Below are 22,856 nucleotides of genomic sequence, written 5' to 3' on the forward strand. Positions count from 1 at the left end.
ACTGGTACGAAATATTAGGACATCTTTATCGGAAATTTTGGCGCAATCCCTTACAAATCCAATTTCAATACTTCCAGGTACCAGTAGATTGGTTTCTGTGAGTTCAAGTTCAACAAGTTATTTGGATTTCACTTTCAGTCGTTCAAGCTTTACAGTTTTCTCCATAACAGCTCTTACAAGTCCCGTTAGGTCATTGAAAAGGAAAGGAACCATCGGAGCCTCTGTCTGATATTCATGCAATAACGATTTAACTGTCGATGCTCGAGTAACGTTTGCATTAAAAAAATGGACAAAAATTGCCGATTTTTCATGGGTTCACCTTCACACGCTCTGACGAAACTACCCTAGAAACTACGAAACTAGTACTAGATCGAGGGAAAAGTGTCTAAATCGCTGCATGCTATTGGCCGGGAGGTCGGTGCATCCGTCCAAACAGTGGAAAAGTACCTAGCGAACATGGACATACATGCCAGGAAGCGGAAGTCCCGTCCACTGGTCTCGGAGCTGCAGGCAATGGACGCAGCGGTAGCGGCTGAATAAGATGGTCAAGTCAATTTTCCCGGCGAATCGTGACCTGGTGGTGGTGATGGATCTATCTCACCCTGATATGGCAACGACTGGCAGGGCGCTTCCAGGGTATATTTCACTTCCCCCACGGAGGAAGTGAGTGAAATTTATTTCACAAACCAAGTTCCCCAAGAAGGTACGGCTGTGGCTGATAATCAGCGAGAAGGGGATGTCAAAGCCGCTCTTCTTTAGCTTCAGACTGGCCGTGAACGGGGAAATTTATAGTACGAAGTGCCTGCCGAAAGTTCGTTCATCAAGAAATACCGTAAGGGCGAAGTTGCGGTGTTCTATCCGGATCTGGCGTCGTTCTACTACTCGAAGCGATCGTTAGAGGAGATGAAGCGGCTGAATATCGATGTGGTACCCAAGTCGGCGAACCCGCTTAACTTCCTCCAGCTGCGTCCCATCGAGAATTTCTAAGTAAACATGAAGCGTAAGATCTACTCCAATTTTGTCGCGAAAACTGAGAAGGAATTGATAAATAAAACGAAGAAATAACTCAAAAACATGCCTACACGCATGTTTTCGTCCGCCACGGCGAAATTTCCGGTTATCTACCGGTAGGCCACTCGCAAGAGCGTAGAATTTTTTGCAAGTAAGCTAATAGCTTCCATGGGAAATTTATGAAACTCAATTATCTGTCTTAGTTTTTTTCACCATCCAAAAAAGTCCATTTTTTAATTAACGTTAATACAAAAAGTCAATTACGGTCCCAGCAGTCTATCATCCACAGCATTGGCGACAATCTTGAAAACCTTTGAACAGAAAGCTGATGCAAAACTCCGTTTTAAGTTTAGATGGTTTTCCTTAAGCATATTCTCCTCTTGTTTCCTTACTCACCGACAAACCGTCTTTTGAAAAACACAGTTTCACGCTGCTTAGAAAGTCATAACGCGCTAAAATACAAACAGTAACATTTTAGAGCGCCATGAGAAGAAACAATGAACAAAAAATCCCGACTTCGTGAAGCAATTCCCGAATGGGTGGCCACCCTGCATATTTCATGATCACGTTAGAGATTTTATGACCATGTCAATTCTCTTTTTTCCGCGCGGCGTATGACGTGAGACAGGAACGTTTTTCGCTCTATTGGACAATTCCAAGCCACCTTAGTTTTCAGCTCCTATTTGATACCCGAATCGAGAACATACGAGGACACGACTTTACATCTCACCTAAGTGACGAACTATAATCACGCCAATCATCTGCGGAATAAAGGAGAATATATCGTATATACTTCTTCAAAAGTGCTGATTTTTGTTTCGTACCTTCTGAAACATCTTATTTTTCACCTTCACATAGCCTATGGTGTTTCTCTGTAAACCAAAATATATATTTTCTTGGGGACCATATGAACATATGTTTTATTGACTAAACCAAATAAAAAACAGACAATACTATTCAATTTTTGAAAAATGTGTTTATTCTTAGCTTGGAACTTAGGCTAACCAATTTATGTTGTGTTGCTATTTTCCTGCATTCGGATGCCGTTTTTCATCTCAACTGCTGGTGCAAGTAATCCGAAGAATAGTGCTATAGGTACATTGAAGGTAAAACAGTTACATCGCATCCAAAATATTTTTAGAATCCATGTTGATATTGTTTCGATTCAAGCTTAGCTGATATCAACTCCAACTGACGCCTGGACTCACAATGTGGGAAATTGTTCATATCGTAGTACTGGGGTGCTATTGTGAGTAACCATTCCGCTAAGATGAAAACAGTAGAAAATGTAATCAATTTGCATTGGTCAATAAATAAATTCAAATACTAACGTTTAACATCAGTAACAGTGCGAATGTAGTTCTTTGTTGTTAGCACAAATTCGTTGTACATCACCCAATTCGGTCTGTGTCCAAGGCATGTTGAAGGATGCAACTGGACTATTTGATTATCCTTTATCGTTACGTAATGTTTAGTTTGTTCCAGATAGGCGACCTGAAAATGAACCACAAAAAGTTGTTTGAACACATTTGAAATACATTGCAAAAAAATAATATTCTGGTAATTAGGGCTTGAAACATTTAAAATCCGGGGAATCACTGTTCATTTTATGACAGCGGTCGTAGTAGACGTATATGATTCGACCACTGACAATGTGCTGAAACGTTTCCGTGAACCTACGACTGTTGTTCATGAGATTTTGACGAAGTACGAAGGATGCATACTGCATGCATGTTATCTCGTACCAGCCTGATTCCCGATGAATACCATTTTAACAGGATAGTTTCCAACCTTCTTGCAACACGCCCTGCAAAGCTTATCCATCCAGATTTGATTTCTTCCTGAACACTAAGTTCACCGTCGAGTTGCATGAGCTCGTGGTTCATCCAACAAAGCTGAACATAAGCTGTATGTACACTACGAGGGAATGCAAACTGAGAAAGTAAAAGTCCACGAGAAGAAGCAGTCAATAGAACCAACAAAGAAGACCTGTACGTATTTTGGCGATATAAATCACGTTATTGTGAATTGTGTCCAGTGTAAAGTGCTAGATATGGATGGAAGATGCAGAATTCATCATCAAAAGTTCCATTCAACTAAGAATCCTTCTCGCAGTATACAAATAGTGTCAAGAGAGTCCTACATCAGAATCTCAACTCTCAGGACAGTGCAGGAGCTCCGATTACCTATGCAAACAACAGTTGCAGAAAACGTATCCTCACCTTAAAGGATTGTCGGTATGCAGTTATGGGGAAGCTACATTATTGGGTTAGAACATGTTCGGCTTATAATTTCGTGGCGATTACGAGGGGCGAAGAAAATGAGCCTGTGCGACAAGGTCACGCCTTGGTTGGCCTGTTGGTGGCATTTTTGTCCGTACTTCTCCGTTTTAGACAAAGGAACATTGCGGTGGTAGGGGACATAACAGAGATGTTTCATCAGATATCTATTCGGTACGCGGATAAGCAGTCGCAAAGGTTCCTATTTCGAATGTTTTATAATATTATAATATTAAGCTCCGTGTGCTTTCATTGGGAGGCGAAAATTATTATGGATATTCAGGAGGAATAAACATGCTCTCAAAATCAAAATTAGGAATGAAAATTTACTTTAACGTATCGAATATTTATTTTATGTGATGAAATAAGAGGGTTTTTTTTCGATATCGCAGAAACATTGAACGAAAACTGTGTCTAATGATGATTTTATATTATAATAGTAATTATTTGTGGAACAAACAGGAAATGCATCGACAAATGGTTAAGTGAGTGTCAGGACTACATGTGTTAGGTAATCAAACAATATGGAGTAAAAATTTTCATTCAAACTTTTATATTTTTACACTGCACTTGGCCCTTCTGATCTTATAGAGAATACTTTACCTCCCAAGCACTAATATCTCCACCAGACGTCGACACTGTACATTTGTCGTCGCAAATATAAACAAATCAGACTATACAACGCACACCAACAAACCACCGCATTCGTGAAACTGAAAACGTTTTTTTATTACAGAGTCAGTGTGGCACTGACTCAGTTTTAAAAACGAATTCGCTAAAAGAGAAAGCGTTATTTTTCCTTCTTTGTTTCTCTCACTAGCGGCCCAATTCTATGTTTTAATAAGTTTACCGCAAAGTCATTGGAATAGCTTTGCTGTTGCACTCAAACAGACTCTCGCAACTTATTTTCTTTTCTTTTATTCAATGTTTCTTTTTAGTCCAAATATCTCTATGTCTCGAACATCTACTCTTTCTCTGCGATCAATTGTTGCTCTTCCAATTTTGACTTTGAATTTCAACTCTCTACTCTTCATTTCCTACTATCTACTCTATACTTTGTTCTCTCTTCTCTCTACTCTCTGCTCTTTATTTTAAACTTTCCACTTTCTCTCCACTCTCACTACTCTCTACTCTCTACTCTTTCTACTCTCTACTTTCTCTTATCTCTTTACTCTCTACTCTCTCTATTATCTACTCTCTACTCTCTACTCTCTCTACTCTCTCTACTCTATCTACTCTATCTACTCTATCTACTGTCTACTCTATCTACTTTCTACTCTCTCTACTCTCTCTATTCTCCTTACTCTCTACTCTCTCTACTCTCTCTACTCTCCCTACTCTCTACTATCTCTACTCTCTACTCTGTACCGTCTCTACTCTCTACTCTCTCTACTCTTCACTCTCTCTACTCTCTACTCTCTCCACTCTCTACTTTCTACTATCTCTACTCTCTACTCTCTCTACTCTCTACTCTCTACTCTCTCTATTCTCTACTATCTCTACTATCCCTACTCTCTACTCTGTACTCTCTCTACTCTCTACTTTCTACTCTCTCTACTCTCTACTCTCTACACTCTCTACTCTCTACTCTCTACTATCTCTACTCTCTACTCTGTACTCTCTCTACTCTCTCTACTCTTTACTTTCTACTCTCTCTACTCTCTACTCTTCCTACTCTCTACTCTCTACTCTCTCTATTCTCTACTATCTCTACTCTCTACTCAGTACTCTCTCTACTCTCTCTCTACTCTCTACTCTCTACTCTCTACTCTCTACTCCCTACTCTCTACTCTCTACTCTCTACTCTTCCTACCCTCTACTCTCTAATAATCATACACATCATGTCCGAGCTACAGCGGAAGTGGAGGGCCGACCAGCGTAGTAATAACCCCTGACCATAGAAGAGGAACTAATGCGAGGGCTGTTGCAAAGTGTAGTACCCCACGAGAGTCGTTGTGACGGAGTGCGCGTTATGTTGGAGGGCACTGCCTAATCGGCGCTCCGTTGGGAAGAGAAATCCTGCGAGGGTGGCTGTGACGGGGCGCGCGTCAAGTTGGAGGGCGCTTCCTAATCGGTTCACGTCTCGACAGGTGAGAAACCCCGCGAGGGTGACTGTGACGGGTTGCGCGTCAAGCTGGAGGGCAATTCCTAATCGGTACACGTCTCGACGGGTAAGCGGTATCTGGAGAGCAGGGTCAAGAAAATGCTGGCAATGCCTGTTGGTGGATTGAGAGAGGAACATTGCGAGGGTCGTTTCGGCGGAGCGAGAGCCTAGGAGAGCATCATCAAATCGGTGGGTACCCCCACGAGAGTTGCTGTGACGGAGTGCGCGTTATGTTGGAGGGCACTGCCTAATCGGCGCTCCGTTGGGAAGAGAAATCCTGCGAGGGTGGCTGTGACGGGGCGCACGTCAAGATGGAGGGCGCTTCCTAATCGGTTCACGTCTCGACAGGTGAGAAACCCCGCGAGGGTGACTGTGACGGGTTGCGCGTCATGTTGGAGGGCAATTCCTAATCGGTACACGTCTCGACGGGTAAAAGGAAGCCTGTGCTGCGGATGTGCGTGGCGGAGTACAACGGAAACGTAAATGAGATGTATAGAGAAAAAGGGATGGATCAACGCTAGTTAGCGTTGAAAACTCGTGAAGTGCATGAGCACAGCCGCCCCCTGAAGTAGTCGCCTAGATGTGGTCCCGGGGGGAATGAGGCTACGAGTAGAGGGCTTGGTTTTTGTGGGTGCGATCCCCACTCGACGTCTGGGTTATCCCTTCCCAGATAAGGCTGGAAGAGCGTTCCTCACCTCTATATAAAAAAAAAAAAAAAAAAAACCCTCTACTCTCTACTCTCTACTCTTCCTACCCTCCCTACTTTCTACTCTCTCTACTCTTTACTATCTCTATTCTCTACTCTGTACTCTCTCTACTCTCTACTCTCTCTACTCTCTACTCTCTACTCTCTCTACTCTCTACTCTCTCAACTCTTTACTCTCTTTACTCTCTTTACTTTCTACTCTCTACTATCTCTACTCTCTACTCTGTGCTCTTTCTACTCTCCCTACTCTCTCATCTCTCTACTCTCTCTACTCTCTCTATTTTCTACTCTCTCTACTATCTATTCTCTCTACTTTCTACTCATTCTACTCTCCTTACTCTCTACACTCTCCACTCTCTCTACTCTCTCTTCACTCCTCATACTCTCTCTACTCTCTTTACTTTCTACTCTCTACTATCTCTACTCTCTACTCTGTGCTCTCTCTACTCTCCCTACTCTCTCATCTCTCTACTCTCTCTACTCTCCCTATTTTCTACTCTCTCTACTCTCTATTCTCTCCACTTTCTACTCATTCTACTCTCCTTACTCTCTACTCTCTCCACTCTCTCTACTCTCTCTTCACTCCTCATACTCTCCCTACTCTCTACTCTCTCTACTCTCTATACTCTCTACTCTCTACTCTCTACTCTCTACTCTCTCTACTCTCTACTCTCTACTCTCTCTACTCTCCACTCTCTCTACTCTCCACTCTCTCTACTCTCTTCACTTTCTACTCTCTACTCTCTACTCTGTGCTCTCTCTACTCTCCCTACTCTCTAATCTCTCTACTCTCTCTACTCTCCCTATTTTCTACTCTCTCTACTCTCCCTATTTTCTACTCTCTCTACTCTCTATTCTCTCTACTTTCTACTCATTCTACTCTCCTTACTCTCTACTCTCTCCACTCTCTCTACTCTCTGCTCTCTGCTCTCTACTCTCTACTCTCCACTCTCTACTCTCTACTCTCTACTCTCTACTCTCTACTCTCTACTCTCCACTCTCTACTCTCTACTCTCGACTCTCTACTCTCTACTCTCTCCTCCCTACTCTCTCTAGAGATGGGCAAACCGTTCACGAACGGTACAAAAGAACTAGTTCGCCGAAAAGAGTGAACGAACGGTCGTTCTTTTTCAAAGAACGGTAGTTCTATCCACGAACTGATTCCGAAAGAACGGTTTGCGAGTGAACTGTTTGTGAACGAACTGGTTAAGAACGAACTGTTTGCGAGTGAACTGTTTGAGAGCAAACTGATTGAGAGTGAACTGTTTGTGAACGAACTGATTAAGAGTGAACTGTCTGGGAACGAACTGTTTGAGAGCGAACTGATTAAGAGTGAACTGTTTGGGAACGAACTGTTTGAGTACGTAGTGTTTGTTGCGGGCGAACTGTTTGCGAACGGACGAGTGCAGCTGAACTGATTTGTGCTGGACGGAATAGATTAATGTAACGAGAACGCTTGTAAGAAAAATAAAACAATATTGTCATTTATGAGCAAAATGCATTTAACGCAAGGTTTATTTTGTTAATGGTTTAATGGCAATTTTGGGTTAGAAATTAAATTAGATTTTCGTAGTTTTAAAGGCAAAGCTATATATTTTCAATTTCATGTATTCTTTCAAATCCGCGTAATATTAATATACTTCCTGATTATCAGAAAAAAATCCGGGAAAGCGATTCATGAATTAGGTAACATAAAATCTCATAGTGAGGGCAAGTTAAGAAAAAAGTTTTTTCGTTGCTTTCAATCCATTGTTTGGCCTATTGCGCGTCATGATGGTTTGTATTTTTTTCTCTGAATGAAATATGATCTTACATGAAACCTGTGTGTTGTCCAAACAGAAAATCTGAAAAATTGCAATTGACGTTTAGTTCGCATTAAATTATTACATATACTTTTGTCGGCCGATAAACATATTTTCACATACAGTTTGCGACTTTTGAAGAAGGACTAAATTTCAAAAATATAAATTCCATACGTACACTATCCAATCCAACGATATCAATGAATAGCTGTCTATTGATGTTGGGTTGCAGCTAACATTCTATGTTGTTCTTAATACCGCTGAACGAAAGAGCGAAAGAACGGTTCAAAAGAACTGATTCACTTAGATGAACGGTTAGTGACTGAACCGTTCATCAAAGTGAACTGTTTTTCCCATCTCTAACTCTCTCTACTCTCTACTGTCTCTACTCTCTCCTCTCTCCTTTCTATTCTCTCCTTTCCACTCTCTCTACTCTCTACTCGTTGCTCTAAAAAAACGCACACACAAACACATACACGCACATGCACGCACAAATGAACACATGTACACACGCAGACGCGCACAGTCTCACACACAAAAAAACGCATCGCAGCTGCTGACTGCTCACTCTCTCACACTGTTTTTGATTACATCAACCAATCAACTAACCAAAACACACACTCCCGCAAACGCACACGCACACGTACATGCAAACACACACACACGCGCACACACAAACACATACACGCAAATGTACACGCAAACGAGCACACGCAGACGCACACACTCTCTCACACAAAAAACGCATCGCAGCTGCTCACTGCTCACTCTCTCACTATGTTTGTGTTTACGTCAAGAATACGAACATTTACGACCGTTTACGACTGTTCACGACGACCGCGCTTTAGTTTTTAGCGATTTTATTTATAGTAAGATGTCAAAATTTTTGCTTCGGTTCAACTCGGCTACCAGCGATGTATTGTGTTACGCTTTGCTATTCTCCATTCTCACTAACACTCACCGTACTGTTAATTCCATGGAAAAAATATGGAAGTGGACAGAACGGTAATTCTTGTCTATGTATTTATTATTTACAGATATGATCCGTTCTCTCGGTTTGCAATTGCAAGCTTTCGATTATGCTACCCATACCGATGACGTTGGTATCGAGTGGCGTAAATGGTTGAAGTCGTTTGAAACGATGGCACGAGCGAGCCGAATCAGCGACGACGAGTGGCAGAAGGATTTGTTGCATCATTACGCAGGGCCGAGCGTTCAGCAGCTGTTCGATACGTTGCCAGACTTGCCGGGCGATGACATGCGTGGTCCATTGATGAACGTAAACAATTATACACCGAATATGACGTGCTACGAAGAGGCGGTTGTAAAGCTGAATGCATTTTTCCTTCCAAAGGAAAACTCGACATACGAACGGCATTTACTACGTCAGATGAAACAGAAGACTGACGAAAGTATCGATGCATTCACAGTTAGATTGCGTGTTCAGGCCGAACGGTGTGGCTTTGGCGATAGAATCGAGGAAAACGTTAAGGATCAAATAATTGAGAATTGTCAATCGGCCGCTCTGCGTAGGGAGCTACTTAAACGGGGTGATACTGACTTGCAGGAAGTTTTGAGAATAGCCAAAATTTTCGAGACGGTGGCCGTTCAAGAAAAATCTTTCACTAGAGAAGCTATAAAGCCCCAGACTAATGAAGTCAACAGAGTTCAAGTGAATTCATCCTACGTTCAAAAAAATCGCCCAATGGAATCAGCGCAAGTAGAATGCCATCGATGCGGATACTTTGGACACATGGCACGGGATGAAAAGTGTCCCGCGAAGGGAAAATCATGCAATAAGTGTAATGGTCGTGATCACTTCGCGAAAAAGTGCCGCAAACGAAAGCATCAAATGCCAGCCGTTGCCAAGCGTGATGATATCTCGAATGTGGTTCGCACAAGTCATGAGGTCCGGAATCAAGGTTCCAGTACTGTACACCAGATTGTTGATACCGACACTGAATATGTATTCAACGTGACGACCACCGACAACGATGGCGAAGTACAATGTGAAATAGGAGGCGTTACCATTTCGGCTGTAATCGATTCAGGGTCGAAATATAATCTACTGAGCGAAATCATTTGGCAGCAGATGAAGTCCAAAAAGGTGGTTGTGAGTAATCAAACACGAGAGGTGTCAAAGATTTTCAAAGTTTATGGCGGACAGGAATTAGTGGTACTCGGTGCATATTTGAAGACTTTTAGACACTGCAACCATCAAAGTGGGTGAACGAATCACATCGGCTAAGTTTTATGTTGTAAAAGGAAATGGAAAGATTCTGATTGGTCGCGATACGGCAACGGTTATGGGAATCTTGAAGATAGACGCTGCGGTTAATGAGATTAACGCGGAAGACAAAGCTAGTCCTTTGGGAACCATAAAGGACGTTGTCATCGACATTCCCATCATGACAGATGTTGTTCCAGTCATCCAGCCATATCGACGCATTCCTGTTGCATTGGAAAAGCTAGTGGATAAAAAACTTGATGAATTGCTGAACAAAGGAGTTATCGAAAAGGTGAATGAACCTTCCAAATGGGTGTCTCCGGTTGTCGTCGTGCCCAAAGGAGACGACGTGCGCATATGCGTGGACATGCGACGGGCTAATGAAGCGGTGCAAAGGGAGAATCACCCATTGCCGACGATTGAGGATTTTCTTCCGGATCTCGCAAAGGCAAAAGTTTTTTCAAGACTCGACGTAGAAAACGCTTTTCATCAGGTGCACTAATAGCGATTAACTGAATCCAAATTGACAGTGTTGCTAAACCGATCGATTTAAAGACTTTAAATTTACCTTAGAAATTAGAAAACTTAATTTATGAAAGACATTTTTCTGAAATTTTAACCCAATAATTTGAAGTTAGAGATATGGTGAACTGTCAATTTGGTTTGAATTTTCAATAAAGAGAGTACCTTAAAATATGGATACATTGAGTTTTATTTTTAGGTGGAAATATCTCAGAGATCCAGAGAAATAACAACATTTATCACACGCAGAGGTTTGTACAGGTATACTCGCCTAATGTTTGGCATCAGTTGCGCCCCCGAGCTATTCCAGAAGATTATGGAACAAGTGTTGAGTGGGTGCGAGGGTTGCATAAACTTCATCGACGATGTAATCGTACACGGATCTGATAGACAGGAACACGATATACGTTTGGAAAAGGTACGTCGTAAATTAGAAGAAATTAATGTGAAACTCAATGATGCTAAATGTTTGTACGGAGTATCTAATTTTTTGGGGCATATTTTGTCTTCGAATGGAATTAGACCCGCTACAGATAAGCTGGAATCAATCCGTAACTTTAGAGAACCTTGTTCCAAGGAAGAAACTCGAAGTTTCTTGGGCTTAGTCAATTATGTGGGCAAGTTTATACCGAATTTAGCGACCTTGACTGATCCTCTTCGGCAATTGACTAAGCAACATAAATTCATTTGAAAACGGGAGCATCAGATAGCCTTTGATAATCTGAAACTTTCCATGGTAAATCCTGTAACTTTGGGTTACTTTGACGTTGATGATCGCACTCAACTGATTGCTGACGCAAGCCCTGTTGGTCTTGGGGCCGTTCTAATCCAGATTAACAACCGAGGCCCAAGAATTATCTCATATGCCAGCCGTAGTTTGACAGACGTTGAAAAGCGATATGCTCAAATAGAGAAAGAAGCCCTCGCATTAGTCTGGGCCGTCGAGCGGTTTCACTACTATTTATATGGTCGTTCGTTTGAATTGATCACAGACCATAAATCATTGGAAACGATATTCGGACCACGATCGTAACCCTGCGCGAGAATTGAGAGGTGGGTGGTCCGATTGCAGGCGTATAAAGTAACAGTCATTTATCGGCCAGGCAAATCTAACATAGCTGACCCCCTATCACGGTTGGCGGTAACATCTAAAGTGGACGGTAAGGCTCTGGATGAGTATACGGAACATTACGTACATTGGGTGGCTTCGAATGCTGCTCCAGTTGCTTTGAAAATGAGCGATATTGAGCGAGAGTCGGAAATAGATATCTCAATCGGAGCTGTCAGGACTGCTCTGCAAGAGGGCGTATGGAGTGATGACGCAGCTCCTTTCAAAGTATTCGAGAATGAGCTATGCTTCGCTGGAAAAATATTATTGCGTGGAACACGAATGGTTGTGCCGCAGAGCTTGAGAAAGCGAACACTTGACCTGGCGCATGAGGGTCATCCGGGCATCTCATTAATGAAGCAACGACTGCGAGCAAAGGTATGGTGGCCTAAGCTAGATGCACAAGTTGAAGCATACGTCAAAAACTGCCGAGGATGTATACTAGTGTCGGCCCCTCCTGCTCCTGAACCGATGAAGCGTAGAGAGCTCCCATCTGCGCCCTGGCAACACTTGGCCATTGATTATCTGGGCCCACTACTATCAGGTCATTATTTGTTGGTAGTGGTTGATTATTTCAGCCGTTATATTAAAGTTGAGGCTATGAAGAAAACAGATTCTGCTGAGACCATCAAGCGATTGGATCCGATATTTGCTCGCTTCGGCAATCCATTTTCCATCACAGCAGACAACGGTCGACAATTTATCAGCGAGGAGTTTGAAGGTTATTGTGTTTCGAAAGGCATCAAGTTAATCCATACAACTCCATATTGACCACAACAAAACGGTGAAGTGTAGCGCCAAAATCGATCTATTTTGAAGAGACTTACGATTAGCCAGGCAACCAATGTAGATTGGGAAGTGGAACTAAATAAGTATTTATTGATGTATCGATTCACCCCACACTCTACAACCGGGAAAACACCATCGGAAATGCTTCTGGGTTACAATATCCGTGATAAGGTTCCATCGATCCATCAACCGAAGGAAGTTCATGAGGAAGTTGTTGATAGGGATAAGGAGGAGAAAGATAAGGGGAAATCATATGCCGATGAGCGACGTAATGCAAGACCGAATCAAATTGCTGAAGGAGATGCTGTACTGTTGAAAAGGATGACGAAGGCTAACAAACTGTCATCGAACTTTGATCCTGAAGTATTTAGAGTGGTCAAAAGGAAAGGCGGAGATGTTGTGGTGGCTTCAGAAGAGTCTGGAGTCGAATATCGCAGGCATGTTTCTCATTTACAGCGCATTAACATCGACAATGAAAACTTAATCATCAATCCGAATACGAACCAAACATCAGCATCATCAGCACCAACCCCATCATCATCTTCATCGACAACAGCAGGTCACAGCAACGGAAAACGGACAAGGACATATACAAGTTCTGAGCCAAGAACTAGGAGGACAACACGACAACCAACGTATTTGCAGGATTACATTCATCATGGTTAATTTCTATCTGTGCTCAAATTATAACAATATATAAAAGAAAAAGAAAAAAAAACGAGAAGAGTAATGTAGTATAGTAATCAGTGTACGTAGATGTAACGGTGTAACGGTATGGTTTACGTGTGTGTGAGTAGATGACTGAGATGGGAGAGTACACATAATAAAGGCAAAAGTAATTTGGACAGCAACAGTTAACAACGTGTTTTACTTTCTCTCCAACGGTCTTCGTTACTACAGCTAGATTGAAGGTAAACATATGAGTGAATTCGATTTATGCTAAATTGTTATATTATTTCTGTTCAGTTCAGCAGGAATAGTAATTATCTTTCTCAACTACATAATTGCAAGATAGTCAGTAGGGTTTCGGGTAGAACATCGAAAAGTAACACGATAATGTAAGTACACAAGTTGAAGGAAAAACAACAAACCAAAATAAATATTTTTTCAGCTTTGCTATTAAATCGTCTTTTCGTCTGCCTGAAAGTTTATACGAACACTCAATGAAGAGAATATCACTTCACTTCAGAAACGACAGCAAAACAGCACGAAATACATACTCACAATCGAAAAAGATTCTGGCTGAAGAGAAAGGAAGAAATAATAAAAAAAATCGTTTTCATCTTTCAGTTTTGGAATTGTCGAGCCCTGCTATCAAACCAACTATCTCGCAGCATGACCATCGTAATACTGCTGTTTTACATCTCGAGTACCAGCAGGACTGGGCAAAGAAGCTTATAGCGGCATCAATTCGCTTAGAGGAGCTGTTCCCCGGTTTTTGTGACTTTTCTCAAAACAAAGCAAAACCAGAAAAACGATCTTTGCCGATAGAATTTCTGACCCGAACGTGAATCGAACCCGAAGCCCCCACCACCTTCCGTTTTTTGATGCTCACAAAGGTCCGGTGATGTTTTGGCCAGATTTGGCAAGCTGCCACCATAATCGATAGGTGCTTCAGTGGTATCGTGACAATGAGGGGTCGATTACATTGAAAAAGACCTGAATCCTTAAGTTTGCCCCCAATTCCGCCCAATAAAAAAAGAGAATTGTCAAGCGGAAATTGTTGTTGTTGTTGAATTGGATTATACAGACTTTTAGCTGTCTCTTTTTTCCGTTTGTCGTTTTGCAATACGACATCTAAGCCACCGACCAACTGGGAACGATATTCACTTGAACTCGAGTTAAAAATTCTTAATACAAGAATAAGGTCGATTCAACAGCAACAGATAGTTTCTATCTATAACAGTAATTGGCCACTAAAGATAGTTTCTTCGACGAGAAACGTTGCTTGGTGGAACAAAAGGCTCGAGCGGCTTCGTAAAATAGCGCAGAACTGTTCAACAGAGCTAAAATTAATTCCAACTGGTCTCAATACAGGAGAGCCCTAACCGAATATAACAGAGAACTTAGACGATCTAAACGTAAATCTTGGGTAAATAATTGCATTGAAAGTACCTCAATCGTTGCAAGACTAAGCAAGACTTTTGCAAAAGACCACTCGAACGGGCAAGGTTCCCTCAAAAAGGACGACGATTCATTCACAAAATCTCCCTCAGAAGTATTAGACTTACTGATGAAAACTCACTTCCCGGGATCTACAGCTGTTCATTCTGATACCAGTCCTAGCTATAATCGTGACATAAAATGCTCTCGAAGGTATCCTGAAAGATCAAAGGAAGTCGCAACCTAGTTACTGTATTAGTTTTCACGAGGACCAGAGTAGAAAACGCTTTAAGTCCACTTGACTGTCCATACAAATCCGCAGGTGCAGATGGAATTTTTGTAGCCCTGATTCAAAAAGGAGAGTCTAAGCTAATTCCATCTCTAATCGAGATTTTCAAGGCAAGCCTAATACTAGAGCACATTCCTTCCACATGGAGACTCGTTAAAGTGTTCTTCATTCCAAAAGCTGGGAAACGTGATAAATCACTCCCAAAATCATTCAGACCAATAAGTTTATCATCAATACTGTTGAAAACTATGGAGAAAGTACTACATGAATACATGAAATCGGTATTTAGTGGGTCTACAATACACTGCTTCATGAGTATGGTGACCAAAGACTAAGAAGACAATAGCTACTAAAATACTAGACGAACATCCACGACTGGCATGCGTTGCTGTAACAGGAGTAATGCGAAGCACACCCTTGAAGGCATTGGAGGCTAAACATTACATGTTACCTTTGAGCCAACATGTTCAGCTGGAGGCTAAGAAAAGCGCTCTAAAGCTAAACAGATATAATAAAATATTAGACGGGGATAACAATGGTCACTTGAGCATCCTGAATCTTTTACCCGTTGGACCAGCCTCAGAGATGAACAGTGATTGGAGAGAACCTAGGACTAATTATGACATTCCATACAGAGTGATCGAACTTTTTCGTGCAGTATGGGATGAAGGTGGTCTCAATGTTCGTAATGGTTCAATTCTGTTTTATACCGATTGGTCGAAAATGGGTAACAAAACAGGTGCTGGAGTGTATGGTCCCAGAACAAAAATTTCTATAGCTATGGGGAACTGGCCGACAGTTTTCCAGGCAGAAGTAGCTGCAATAATCTACTCAGACAGTCAAGTGGACTTAAAGCCCTCAATGCTTTCAAGCGCTATTCAAAAAATTATCTGGGAATCCATTTGCTTTTTACGGCAACTTTGCAGATATGTTCGGTACAACTGCACTGGATTCCTGGCCATTGTGGTATAGAGGGAAATGAACAAGCAGATGAACTCGAAAGACACGGCTCAAGCTCACCCTTCACTGGTCCAGAATCATTCTGTGGAATTTCTGAATGTGTGTTGAAGAGTAATCTGAAGAAAAGGGAAGACCGGGAAATGACGGCCAACTAGATGGCTGTGCAACTCAACCAGTCGAAAAAATTCATCACGCCGAGTATTAAAATTAGTCAACAATTGCTGAGTCTTAATGAGAAAAATTTCAGCACATTCACTGGTCTTAAAACAGGACACTGTTTAAGACCAGTGAATGTGCCGAAAGATGATATTTGTCGCTTTTGTAATGCCGAAAGCGAAACCTCCGAACACTTGCTCTGCAATTGCGGAGCTTTAACAAGACACAGATTTCAACATCTTGATAAGGCTATTCTGGAGCCCAAGGAAGTTTGATCTGTGTCGCCGATCAGGACTATAAATTTCATCAAACAGATTATTCCTGATTGCCACCTATCTCGCTATAGCTTTCAGTCCACTTCTTCATCAATAAGCAGTAGATAAGTTTGAAGTATAGTAGAAAAATGGGCCATACCACCATAGTTCAAAATAATGGACGCAGTGGTTCACACCCAACAAGGGAAAGCCACCGGTACCTTTTTCGACTGAGACGTCATCGGGGACGGAACCGTTGGAATAGACAATGCGTTTATTAGCAAAGTTAATACGTAGGGCCTCGTGAACAACCGTTTACTCATTCTGGGGGTTATCTCCACCCCTACCGTACCGTTTTATCCTTCAGCTAATACTAGGAGGAACGGCATCCCAGGCTCTAGGAGAGCATCGATTTAACAGCATTGGACGAGGCAATATCTCACCTGTTAGGGTTTGATATTTTTGCCTGGCCCAAAGCTCGTATGGGGTATCAAGCGATAGGTTGGCTGGACACTCCTCCCACCAATTTAATGCATGAACCATCCGTTGTACACATACCATCTCAAATGGCGGTTCACCTCTTTCAGCTAGTAGACTCTGAACCCTTTCCCGTACTATATCGAGTCTCACTCGTGGGTACTTGAATAACATAGGGCGCTAGAACGCTCAGCAGGCTAGTGAAATCATTTGATGTGTGACGTATTAAATAATACGAGAAGGGGTTAATAGGACTACTATAAAACGCACCCGTCAACATTTTTTTTCTGGAAAGAACAATAAATTACCTGCAAACATATTTTGTACCTTAAACCAAACCTGAGATATATTGTGATGCCGGATTCTAATTGTTTCAAGCTTTATAACCCGTTAACTGTAATCTGTTAAACTCACCTGCATGAAGAATCCTTGTACCAACGCTTTCCGGATGTTGAAGTAATAATTATTTGTGTTAAAGTCTGTACTAGTGCGCTTCAGATTGAATCGGTCCATTATTCGCGCTAGCTGCTGGCGAACATTGTCAGCTGATTTTAAGGAACGATAGTTGATAAAGTTATCGTAGCACCAGCTTGGATCTTCGTTATCTTTTGCAGAGAGTGAGAGACGAAGATTCATTGTTACAATGACTATAATACTAACAATAATGTAACACTTACTCTGCTTGAAAGCATGATACACGTTCAGTAGCGTTAAATGATCGCCGTCAAGATGAGCGAAGCGCTTCTTAGCATCGTCGGCAGCCTTTTTCACCTCATTGGGACGTACGAAACACTGCGGGACTAAACACAAGTAGGGTTGGGAAGCACACCGCAAGAAAAACCGCGCGCGTCCCATCAAATATAGTTGCATTGGGCAAACAGTTTCATTGGTTTAACCTAAGACTTTCATTATTTAGTTCGCTTGATATACGACTTGAACAGCACCGTTTACAATTGGCATAACTAATGTAAATAAATCATCTGGACTATCATTAGACTATAGGGACGCATTCAAATCGTATAAGAAAAATCAACCAAAAATATATTTTAGTTCATAAAACATAAATTGAAAGAAACAAAATCAATTTTCAGTTGACATTTCCTTATTGCAAGTATTGCATGTATAAAACTTCTAAGTAATGTCAAATACAAAAAATCCTACAAGTGCTCCATAGTATATCTCACCCGACAGCATTGCAGTAATGGAGAGGATCTCGTTGGAACAATTATGTTGGCAGCTTGCAATGAGCATTTTTGCTAGTTGTGGATCCAGAGGAAACTCCGCCATAACGGCACCCAAATCAGTTAGGTTTCCGTCATCATCTAATGCTGCTAAATAATTCAATAGTTCAAGTGCTCTCATCAACGTCTCTGGGGCTGGTGGGTCCATGAAATCGAAGTGTACCAGATCATCTATGCCAAGTTTCTTCAACTGAAGAACAACCGTTCCTATGGAAAGCGCGATTAAGGCGGTGTGTTGGATACAAAGAATAGTAAACCTAAAGTTACCTAAATTTGATCTCAAAATTTCAGGATAAGTGTTGTCTTGCATCTCTGTTTTATATGCTTTTTCTGTGTATAGTCGGAAGCATTTACCAGGTCTTGTACGCCCAGCACGACCGGCGCGTTGTTGAGCCGATGCTTTACTTATCGGAGAAACCAGCAAACTTTCCACGCGAATACGGGGATTGTACACCTTTTGCTTTGAGAAACCTGGATCAATCACAAACACTACTCCATCGATAGTGAGAGATGTTTCGGCAATATTTGTAGAAATGACCACCTTTCGTCCAACAGCTCCATTTGCTCTTTTGGGAGGAGCAGCCTCAAAAATTTTTTGTTGCATTGTTGGAGGGAGCGATGAATATAGTGGGATGCACTTCAGTTCTCCTACTTCCGGTCCGAGATTGTCAATTTCACGTTTCACTCGTTTGCAAGCTTCTTCTATTTCCTCCTGACCAGTAAGGAACATCAAAATATCGCCTTCTATATCTTCACACATGTGGATTTGAATAACTGTACGAATTGCAGCTTCCAAATAATCCTTTTCCGGTTCCGGTGTATAGAAAATTTCGACCGGATGTGTCCGACCAGGAACGTTCATCAATGGCGCATTATCAAAGTATTGTTGAAATTTTCCTGCATCCAGTGTGGCAGACATAATAACTAATTTTAAATCTTTGCGTTGACGGATGACTTCTTTCAAAACTCCCATCAATAGATCCGTTGCTAAAGTACGTTCATGTGCCTCATCTAGCAATATAACTTGGTATGCCTCCAACATTGGATCACTCATTCCTTCACGCAATAACATACCGTCAGTCATGTATCTGGAATTTAGGACAAAAATGGAAATTAATAATATTCAATCAATTTCCTTCAAAACAAACATACTTTAAAACAGTTCTTGGCGATGAACAATCTTCGAAACGAATGCTATATCCCACTTGTTCTCCGAGAAGAACATCCATTTCCTCCGAAACACGTTGTGCCACAGACATCGCGGCCACTCGACGGGGCTGTGTACAGGCGACTCCCTTTACTCCGCTGACCCTAGCGAAGTCTACGCACCATTGGGGAATTTGAGTAGTTTTGCCTGATCCGGTTTCACCCACCAACACGATGCACTGGTGTTCCGACAGTAACCGCATGAAATCAGTTCGATACTCAAACACCGGTAGAGTAATTCGCTTCTTGTACAAGTTGTAGTAGTTTGGAGTGTATGGAAAGCCATTCAACGGATTCGTTTTTCCTGATGAAGCAGCAGCCGTTGCCGTCGAGGCGTTGCTTGCATTCTTGCTCGTGGATGCTCCGGCATCTAGCAAACCTTTTTCTTCCCTAGAAATGGTTAAAAAATAATCAATGTAGTTTCATGAAAAAAACAGTATTGACGCCATATTGACTTTTTTTGTTTATTACATATCTAATTACCTGCGTTTTTTGATGAATGGATCCATCACTTCGATGCGTCGTTTAGACATTTTCGTAGGGTATACCGATATAAAACGTTCTTTAACCAATCGATTTTGAAGCTAACGAATTTACACGCGCCTTTCTGTTGTTCTCCTGCAGTATACAATGTATCTTGACAGAGATGCTAGGTGCTCTTCTAGCCAATTCTTCCTTTGCTTCTTTGTATCTTGTTCCTGAATTAGAATGTCGTTTTGACAGGTTTGACAATCTCGCAATATCCAAGGTGAATAATAAATATTACAACCGGGGCTCTGGCAACCCTATCCTAACCAATGCAAATTGAGCGTACACTGAGAGGAAAATTTAGTATATATGACGAATTTTTTGGTAAATATTACCAAATCGCTAGTCATTTTCTACCCTACTAATCATTGGTACATCCTACGAAAAAAAAAATTAGTAGACATAAATGTCAAACAAAACTACGGTTTGTAAGTCCAGTGTTGGCTCAATTTTGGCTTCAGTAATGGCTGATTTGGTGGCTCCCACTGGTTTAATATAATTGAGTAATATAATTTTTATTTCAAATATTTTTATACTTATTAATATTCTTATTCTATTCTTATTTTCATAAAATATTGAAAAACCTTTCGTGCAGGCTTTCAGCGAGCGAGTTGGGTATCACAGTATTTAAAAGTGTGTTTTTTCGGACACTTGAGAAATTTGGCTAAATCGAAAATTGCATCAACTCGTTCTCATCTTCGAAGAATATCTGACGCCGGAAATCGGCTCCACGTCGTACGTACTCAAACGGGACATCGAAACAGTAACCCTCGATAATACATCTCGTACGCTCTTCGCTTTCTTTGATGGGGCTCACGCTGGTCACGGGTGTCTCTTATTCGAATACGTTGCCAAATATGATAACTGCGTTCAACACATGAAACAGCGTTATTTCTACAAAATAGAACGAATTGCGTAACACAGTGCCAAATATTTTAAAAATAATTGAGCATTTACCTATTTTTACTGGAAATCCCAATGGAAGCTGCATCACATGCGGATGGATCATTGTGGATCAAAATTGGTAGTACTTGTTCTTTAAATTTAATAAGAAATTCTCCACTCAGCCAAATGCCGAGCCGGAAGTCAGCAGCACCTGCTCGTCGTTTTAATCTTGTGACAGCGGAACATCAAATCTGCCGGAAGAAAACCCTTGTTATTAATAATATTCCGAACATCTTTCACATATCTAAATACGAAATTTATCTAAAATAGCCAAGGTTCGTAGCACTGTCGACCGGTTTCGAAACCGACACCAAATCGTCTTCATTATTGCCACTATTGGCCGCCTTCACCAATGGATCTTTACCTTTGTCTACTTCCTTCCGTTGGCGGATTGTTTGATTGCCGATCGAATGCTCCAACCGCACTTCTAATGATTGCCTCCGCGCTGACAATACGATCAGAATTAAAGATATTACCGCTTGATGTGACGCTCCAAGTTCGAGCGGAGGCAGCATGTACCGATCCAGCAACGAAGCGCCTTGAAGCAAATTTACCACGCAAACTGACTCTCTCCATCATCCTCAGACGCGGATTTTCTGTTGTTGAGCTCCGTGATTTGTGGAAGAAATTGTGTAGCAAATAAGACACATATCGCTCCGATCCTTCGATGGAAGGATTAGTGGACTGCTGTCGGTGGTAGTGATGGTAATGGTTTTTGGCTGTGTTCCGTCGCCAAGTACTGCTGTAGAATTAATGTTGTTGTGACGCTGTTAGAAAGTTTAGGAATTTCATCGTAGCATATCGTTCATCAGCTAGTAGAGTTTTTGCTGCAGACAGTATATTATTGGAATAACACCGACAATCTGCGCTGTTGCTGCTGCTTCTCATCCAAGTCGATATTGTCCGAATCGGTGCTGGTAGTCTTTTTAGCTGTTGATTGTTCAGTGTGAAACGGTTGTTTTTGGTTTCCTCGCTGCTGACGGTACGATTGGTCCAACTAATATCCATCATTTCCTGGAACAACGAATCCATCGAGAGGCGATCCATTGCTGCTGTTGATCGCGATCTGCGGATAATAGAATAAGGGGAAAAATCAAACAATAATCGGATCACCAATCAATAGTGCACGGCGACATCCGCCGTTTTTGGTCTCTGATGTTTAGTTTATCTAAACGCTTACGGCTGCATGACACTTTTGCTATGGATTCTACGATTTTAGGCTGAAAAAGGAAAATATTTAAGTAAAATGAATCATAATAAAAACCGAATGTTTACCTCCAAATCGCTTCGCTTCAATTAGAGAAATGGCACACACACAGTTGTTAGAAATGAAAATACTCATGGTTACACATGCTATGAAGTAAAATATACGATTCATTGGTAGGGACCCAGCAAACATTAAATCGTATAATTTTGCACGTGCCAAGTCTTGCAAGAAATCCGAATAAATTATAATCGCATATAATATCAATCAGAGTATGTATTATTCATTTTATGCGATTTTAAATATACACGATTTGAAATCGCATAAAATGAATAAACTCGATTTTATATACCATTATCAAATTAAGTCGCAATTCGGTATAATAAACATCAATTTTATTATGTACATTGTCGTAAAATATATTTAATCCGCATCATATGCGTATATTACGCTGATGAAGTTTGTATATCGTATAAGCGTATAATTTAAATCGATTCAGTACTGTAGTAAATCGTGTTGCATGCTGAAGAAAATCATGAAACAGTAAATTATATTAGATCCTAATAAAGAACATATTACATCATATTGAAATGTCAATGAAATGCTGATGCACGCGAAAGTTTTAACCGCTGTTGAATTAAATTTCAGATAGCCGCGCGAGATAGCTGGCGGATGATAATCCAGACGACCGGAGTTTGAACTCACATCGGAGCAGTTTTCACCAAACATCAATCTGTGCCATTTTAAACATTCATATACCACTCCCAACACAAGTCAATCAAACAATTATTATTTCGTGAGGCTATAATAAACATTTCACGAAAATATTTTGCGCCATTTGTTTTTTTTCCATGTCTGTAATAAATCGTATAAAAGTATGGCAAAAGTCGTATTTGGTGCTTTGACAATTCATGAATATATTCATATTAGATCGCAATTCAATTT

At 41.2% G+C, this 22,856-nt stretch overlaps 1 protein-coding gene across 1 annotated transcript; it reads right to left on the bottom strand.

The window, feature by feature from the left end:
- Nucleotides 1-1,965: 1,965 nt before the first annotated feature.
- LOC129769489 (putative pre-mRNA-splicing factor ATP-dependent RNA helicase PRP1) lies at nt 1,966-19,929 on the bottom strand. Its single transcript, XM_055771794.1, has 8 exons — nt 19,718-19,929; nt 19,181-19,624; nt 18,296-19,116; nt 17,972-18,235; nt 17,465-17,587; nt 17,202-17,392; nt 2,343-2,505; nt 1,966-2,276 (listed from the first exon to the last, which is right to left on the bottom strand). The coding sequence occupies exons 1-8, from the start codon at nt 19,765-19,767 to the stop codon at nt 2,149-2,151; spliced, it is 2,184 nt and encodes a 727-aa protein (XP_055627769.1). The 5' UTR covers nt 19,768-19,929; the 3' UTR covers nt 1,966-2,148.
- Nucleotides 19,930-22,856: the final 2,927 nt, after the last annotated feature.

This window comes from Toxorhynchites rutilus, chromosome 2 (assembly GCF_029784135.1).
Source record: "Toxorhynchites rutilus septentrionalis strain SRP chromosome 2, ASM2978413v1, whole genome shotgun sequence".
Lineage (NCBI taxonomy): Eukaryota > Metazoa > Arthropoda > Insecta > Diptera > Culicidae > Toxorhynchites > Toxorhynchites rutilus.

Excerpts from the sequence above, each read along its gene's own strand:
- LOC129769489 (XM_055771794.1), bottom strand. The coding sequence starts at position 19,767 with ATGTCTAAACGACGCATCGAAGTGATGGATCCATTCATCAAAAAACGC. Across the intron at positions 18,236-18,295 it reads AATTTTGAGATCAAATTTAG|GAACGGTTGTTCTTCAGTTG; the intron begins GTAACTTTAGGT and ends CGCTTTCCATAG. Across the intron at positions 2,506-17,201 it reads TACAAGGATTCTTCATGCAG|GTCGCCTATCTGGAACAAAC; the intron begins GTGAGTTTAACA and ends GTTCATTTTCAG.